At 46.3% G+C, this 7,500-nt stretch overlaps 1 protein-coding gene across 2 annotated transcripts in view; it reads left to right on the plus strand.

Annotated features, from left to right (window-relative positions):
- The window catches only part of LOC115416314 (uncharacterized), a 60,106-nt gene that overhangs the window by 16,697 nt on the left and 35,909 nt on the right, over positions 1-7,500 (plus strand). For both annotated transcript variants that reach the window (XM_030130060.1, XM_030130062.1), the window contains exons 2-3: positions 740-2,687; positions 5,893-6,103. In XM_030130060.1, the coding sequence (XP_029985920.1) occupies positions 1,206-2,687; positions 5,893-6,103 (1,693 nt within the window). In that variant the 5' untranslated portion in view covers positions 740-1,205. The remainder of the gene's footprint in view (positions 1-739; positions 2,688-5,892; positions 6,104-7,500) is intronic.

Below are 7,500 nucleotides of genomic sequence, written 5' to 3' on the forward strand. Positions count from 1 at the left end.
TTTTGAGTCCGTAAGTCACGCCTTCAAACCACGACTCACCACTTTTTAACGTTCCAGACCAGTCACAGCAAACTGTCTGAGCACAAGGAATTGTGGGAGTTAGATGTAAACAAACCAGCATGGTGGACCATGCGTTTTGTTCATTTATAGTCATTTATATTGTTAAATACGTTTGTTCTTTGTTTTTTTTTTAAAGGAAACAGGAGGAAAAACCAGAAGAGAAGCTGTTCTACCTTTGATGTTCTTTGTATATTTGGATTCATATTTGTTTTGAATTTATTCTTTCACTCATTAGACTGAAAACTAGCTAACACTAGAGCAGCTGCTGATTATACAGAACATTTACAGAGGAATAATGTCAGATCCTTGTTTCAATAAACACCTCATCCATGGGGGGGTGCCATTGCTACGTGACATCAGAACTCAGAACTGGAGAACATGGATCTGGTACGAGTTCACGGGTGGAAGTCCCAGGTTTGACTGAACGTTCCAGTGCATTTACACCAGTAGAAGGATGGAAAAACAGCAGTAGAAGGATGGAAGAACAGCAGTTCCAGGTGGACTGGAATGCAGCAGAAATGAACAACATAGTGAGAAATACGTAAAGTACGCTCATGTGGTTTAAGCAACTACACGTCTGAGCTTTTAGAGCGGGGCTGTGTTTGGTTCAGCGTGATGCACATGATCCTCTGTCCAAAAAGAACTAAACATTTTCCCTGCTTTTCCTCTTTTTTTCCAGCACAACGGCCAACATGGAATACTAAGCATTTGAGCTGAGGATCAGTACCAGCCCAGATCAGTGGATCAGTACCTGGATCAGTGGATCAGTACCTGGATCAGTGGATCAGTACCTGGATCAGTGGATCAGTACCTGGATCAGTGGATGGTCTGTGTACTTCACACATGCTCAGTGGCCTTAGTCGTTCTGAAAATGCCACCTGTTTCTTCAGCGTATCCCACCTATAACTGACTGGATTTGAATGTATTTGTGCATCTGTCATTCAAAGGAAAACTGGACTGGACGTCCCTACAGATGGACTGGACTTTCTACCAATGTCCGAATAGAGCATATACAGAAGACTAAAGGTCCAATTCAATCCTGTAAAGGACATTATCTGAAAAAAAGCCAGAGCATTAAATGGAACCAAAGCCCTGCTGATCCCAGACTGGAACGGTTCCCATCCTGGACCTAGACCCGGACAGACATGAGTGTCCCTCAGCTTGGGAGCAGCATCCCTATTTCTGGGAACAGTGTCCCTGTCTGTGGGAACAGTGTCCCTGTCTCTGGGAACATCGTCCCTGTCTCTGGGAACATCGTCCCTGTCTGTGGGAACAGCGTCCCTGTCTCTGGGAACAGCATCCCTGTCTCTGGGAACATCGTCCCTGTCTCTGGGAACAGCATCCCTGTCTCTGGGAACATCGTCCCTGTCTGTGGGAACAGCATCCCTGTCTCTGGGAACATCGTCCCTGTCTGTGGGAACAGCATCCCTGTCTCTGGGAACATCGTCCCTGTCTGTGGGAACAGCATCCCTGTCTCTGGGAACATCGTCCCTGTCTGTGGGAACAGCGTCCCTGTCTCTGGGAACATCATCCCTGTCTGTGGGAACAGCGTCCCTGTCTCCTCCATGAAACTGTGTCTTCACAGTGGGAATGCTTTCCCCATGTCCTCCTCTTCCTCGTCCTCCTCTTCCTCCTTTTGTCCGGGGGACTCATCTCCGGAGTCCCTGCGCAGTCTGAGCAGCCTGAGCGGAGGACGCACCGACAGCCCACTGGACTACGACCTGTTGGAAGTCACGCTCATGGCAACGGTGATGGGCGCACCGGACCAAACAGGAGATGTAGTCGTTTCAAAATGGCTGCTGGAAGAGAAGAACAAGAAGCAAGACCACAACGGTGATGTGTCAGTGGGAAAGATCCAAACTGAACCGCCAGAATCCAACGACAACTCTGTGTCCTTTTACCTGGATGCCAACAGCAGCGAGTACCACACAGACAACTGGAACCAGAACCAGAACCAGAACCTGACAGTGGCCTCAAACACCTGTGAGTCAGCTCCAGATTCAACCACTGAAATCTTTCCTGAGGAGTTCACTGACGAAGAAGATGAGGCTTTGTTTCTATCTGTGAGCTCCGATGTGGGCGCGTGGAGAAGCAGTGCCACTCGCACAAACATGAACGAAGACGTCCGCATGTCAACCGCCCATGAGCGCCGAACAGAAGGGGTCAGAAAAGATGAATGTACACTGAACGAAGAGTGCCAAACAGAAGGGGTCCAAACAGAAGGGGTCATGAAATCTGAACATACAAACAATGAAGAGCTGTCCACAGGAAGGTTTCAAAGACTAGAAGGAAACAAAGCTGGAGAAGAGTTGAAGGAAAGTGTCCTGGCTCCATGGCCTTCTGCTTCTGAGGACCTCCTTCAGATCCCCTCTGCTGGTCCAGGTTCCCTTCAGGCAGTCCAAAGGTCTGCAGTCAGTTCCAGCCTCCCTGACGCACACACCAGGCAGACAAAACCCAAACTAACCACTGTGTCCAAGCCTTCAGTGTCCAATGGCATCAAAGCTTCCAGTCAGGAGACAAACCGAGTCTCCAAAGTGGACCTGAAGAGTGTCAAAGTGGACCTGAAGAGTGTCAAAGCTAAAGTTGGACCACGCTCAACCCCCTCTCCAATGAAAACACACAACCAGGTACTGGACCTTCCTACGAGGGGCGACTGAAAAGTTTTGAGCCTAACATGGAAAGGATTAAAATATGAAGACCAAATTTGGTCCATGAAATCTTTCACATATCTTAATCCTATCCACAACATTTCATAGTCATAGCAATCTTTTCCCTGTTTTCCAGGTCCCTGAACTTTCTGTATCAAGTGTTTCCTGAAAAATGGACAAACTTGAATTTGGGGCTTTCATCAAGTACGCATACGACCTTTGCCCTCTTTGGGGTTGATGACATGGGATGTTTCCATAGTTTTACTGCTCCTTGGTCTCAGACTCATAGTGATGGACCTCAGTCTCATCCATAGTCACAAATCAGCCCCATACTCCAGTTTGTCCATTTTTCAGGAAACACTTGATACAGAAAGTTCACAAACCTGTAAAAGAGGGAAAAAGATTGATCTGACCAAGAAATTTAGTGGATAGGATTAAGATGTGAAAGATTTCACGGACCAAATTTGGTCTTCATATCATAATCCTTTCCATGTTAGGCTCAAAACTTTTCAGTCGCCCCTCGTACAACCCACATACACAACCCACATACACAACCCTAACACACCCTTGTCATGACACCCCAAATACATTATGACAAACATATTGAACATGCTTCAGTAGAAGACCTTTTGCAACGTTTCCAATACGTGGAACAGGCTCGGCTCGACTCCACTCTGGTACCAGGTCCTATTCCAGACCGTTTCCACTCTGGTACCAGGTCCTATTCCAGTCTGTTTCCACTCTGGTACCAGGTCCTATTCCAGACTGTTTCCATTCCAGGATACTACCCACTTTACAGTACCTGGTCATCATAGCGATGCGGTGCGTTACTTCTGTGTCGTCTGCTCAGAGTTGCTGATAAACTTACTCGTTGCCTGTTGTCTCGTCAAACTCATGCTGAATTTTACATCGGCCATCAAAGACTGAATCTCCTGACTGAATGGTGTAGTTTTACAGACTGTCATCATGTGGATTCACCTACCGCTACATTTACTGTCAACTTCTGCATCTGTTTTTTGTAAAAGGGCGGGTCACAGAGATGACTCTGACCAATCAGTGGTCTGCAGTGTGTACACAGTGTCACCTTTTAGTATCTTGTCCCCAGTCCTGGAACCTCAGTGGAGGTGAGACCAAAAAACTAGTACCAGGTACCATAGTCCAGGACCTTTTTTGTAATGGAAATGCAAAAAGGCCGAGTCGAGTCGAACCGGTACCACGTAGTGGAAACGCAGTAGTAGAAAGTTTGGTGGTGGTGGTGGTGATGGTGGGGGGGCTCCTTCAGTTTAGCTGAAATGTTGAAGCTGTTTTCTGTTTTCAGCTAAAGAATTGAACAACAGCTGTAGTATCCAACACTAGTGAACCTGTGGTGTGTTTGAAGTGTGTGTGTGTGTGTGTGTGTGTGTCTGTGTGGTATGTGTTTAAATGTGTGTGTGTGTGTGTGTGTGTTGTGTATGCTGTGTCTGTTGGTATGTGTTTGTGTGTGTGGTATGTGTTGGTAAAGGTTCAAACTTGCCTGTGCATATTCTACTGTCAGACGCCTCAGGGAGTTCTGCATCAAACCAGGATGGTTCCACACACGAAAGCACAAACGCACACATCACACACAAACATGTGCATGAAGACGATCTGCAGTCTGAAACAGATCAGATCCACCTTTAAAAAGCTGTCCTCAAAACCCTCTGTTTCCTCAGGCTAATATGGGAGGGGTCAGTAGAGTGTGCTATGGCCCCGCCCACCTGTCTGACATAAATAAGATGACAGGAATCACATCCAATAATAGAGGGTCTACACGTGACGTCACAGCGGTTCTGCCCACTGAGTGTCAGACAGAGGCAGATGAGTGACAGTGTCGGCTTCAATCCTGTCTAAACTGAAGAACAATATTGAATAAAAAATGGGGCAGAGCTGTTGTTGGTTGATTGTATTTTCAGGTTCTATAAGCAGAAGGAGCTATCGTTTACAGACACCCAAAGACAAAGAAAAGAGAAGGAGATGGATCCACAAATCCAGGAAACCAAACCTAGATCTGTGGATCCTGTTTGGGGTCAGCTAACATTCACTGATGCTGTATTTTTGGGTCCAATCAGACCTGAAATGACCTATTGTTTTGGCTAACGCTCCTTCTTAGTGCAGCTCTGGGTTTCATGATCAGATCTTTCCTGGTTTTTGTCTTCATTTTGTGATTGTCAACCTTGTGCTCCTACATGATTAGTAAACTAACTGAAACTGAGGACAACCTAGTTTTACAAATACGGGGAACTGGAGAATAAAGCTACGACGGAGTATTAGGACCACTGAAGAAAAGAAAAACACTGGTCACTACCAGAAGAAAGTCAGAAAATATGGAGATAAAACCTGGAATTTTATGAGAATAAAGTCGAATATAAAAAGAATCACAATGTTATGAGAATAAAGTCGTAGTTATAAAAAACCCTCATAATTTAACAAAAATGTCATTACTTTATGAGATTAAAGTCGTCAGATTCTGACAATAAAGCCATAATATTATCAGAATAATGTGTTCATTTAAACCAGGTGGTGTAAATCTGCTAATTTCAGATTTCACATTTTCCCTTTTCTCTGGCTGTGTTTACTGCTATACTCCGTCATGTTGAGCAGGTTGGTTTAAGACACTCAGTCTGACTGAGAGGGGCGTGGCCTGGGGGGGAAGTGACAGATGTGCAGACCCTCTGTAGAAGGGACTGGATCCAAACACCCACTGGATCCAATGGGAGAGAAAACAGATGAGAAACACAAAGAGATGGAACAGGTTTAGTTTGGATCAAAGGACTGAGAAACATCTGAGGGTATAGGACCCTAACCCTAACCCCGGTCAGGTCTAGGACCCTAACCCTAACCCCGGTCAGGTCTAGGACCCTAACCCTAACCCCGGTCAGGTCTAGGACCCTAACCCTTCTCCATTCCTCAGGTGTTTGCAGCTCACTCCCTGTTTTCCCTCCTGCCTGTTTTCTTCTGTGCTCCACCTCCTCTTCGTCTTAACCCTACCTCCCTCCTCCTCCTCCCTCCTCCTCCTCCTCCTCCTCCTCCTCCTCCCTCTCGTTCCTTCCTCCTCATTTCTTCCTGTGCCCTGTGCATGGCTCACTCCGTGGTGTCTTTGGTGTGTCCGTCGGACCTGGGCTCCCTCAGCTGGGACGCCGTTGCTAAACATCAGCTCTTCCTACAGAAGCTAGGACCAGACCCCAGACCACATGGACCACATGCACCACATGGACCACATGGACCATATGGGAAAGGCACCAGGGTGGAGAAGGGGGCCTCCAGACCTGGTCTGCCTACAGGACCTCCAGGACACCATGGGCCCAGGCAGACCCACGCTGACAGATCAGTGTCAGGAGACAGTGGTGGATCTCCAACCAGACCCAGACTGAGCCAGGGTGAGTCCACATTTGAACACATAAACAGACACAGTGAGTCCACATGTAGACACATAAACAGACATACTGAGTCCACATGTAGACACATAAACAGACATAGTGAGTCCACATGTAGATACATAAACAGACATAGTGAGTCCACATAAGGACATATAAACAGACACAGTGAGTCCACATGAGGACACATAAACAGACACGGTGAGTCCTCATAAGGACACATAAAAAGACCCAGTGAATCCACATGTAGACACATAAACAGACACAATGAGTCCACATATGGACACATAAACAGACACGGTGAGTCCACATAGAGACACATAAACAGACACAGTGAGTCCACATAAGGACACATAAACAGACACAGTGTGTCCACAGAGACACATAAAAAGACATGATGAGTCCACATAAAGGACACATAAACAGACATGGTGAGTCCACATAAGGACACATAAACAGACACAGAGAGTCCACATAGACACATAAACAGACACGGTGAGTCCACATATGGACACGTAAACAGACACAGTGAGTCCACATAGAGACACATAAACAGACGCAGTGACCATCTACATGTAAATACAGCAGAATGGGAACACATGGACTCAGAACAGAGGACGGAACACAACTCTGTCAGAAGAAGAGCTGCTGGAAGGAAATGGACAGACTGAGGCTGCACAGCTGGAAATGACGCAACATACCAACACACACACACACACACACACACACACACACACACACACACACACACACTGAGCCAGTTGTTGACATGCAGTGTTCCAGTTAGTGCTGTCACTGCTGAGTTCCACATGTAGACCGGGTCCACATGTACACTACTGGTCCACAGTTTTAGACCAGCCCAGTTTGTTCCAGTTCTGTCTGTAAATTCCATCAGTTCCAGTCCAATGAACAGCTGTAAATGGTACAAAGGTAAGAGTGAACTGACAGAGGAAAAAAAAAAAAAAAGAAGAAAAAGGTAAGGTTCAACCAAACTGAAAAATAATGTACATTTCAGAATTCTACAAATAGGAGAACAAGAAATGGGTTAACAACTGAAAGCACTTCTGCAGCAGTGGAGGTTGATCAAGTCTGGAAAGTTGGTGGTTCAATTCCTCCAGGTGTCCCAACGTTTGTGAATTCCTTCAACCCCCTGTGTCTGCAGAACAGGAGTGTGGAACACACTGTGGTACCAGACCCATGGAGCAGTACTGGAACAGGACTGGACTGAAGAAAGGAGTGTGGTACTGTAAAAATGGAAAAGAGGAAAAGGAATGAACCAGAGAAGAGAGACAGAGCATCAGAAGAGGGAAAAATGGAGGTGTGTCCTCCAGAGAAATGTCCAAGAAAGTCCAGGTGTCAGGAAGTCCAGTTTCCTTCAGGTTTGATCAGTCCATAAGCCC

This window comes from Sphaeramia orbicularis, unplaced genomic scaffold, assembly GCF_902148855.1.
Source record: "Sphaeramia orbicularis unplaced genomic scaffold, fSphaOr1.1, whole genome shotgun sequence".
Taxonomy (NCBI): Eukaryota; Metazoa; Chordata; class Actinopteri; order Kurtiformes; family Apogonidae; genus Sphaeramia; species Sphaeramia orbicularis.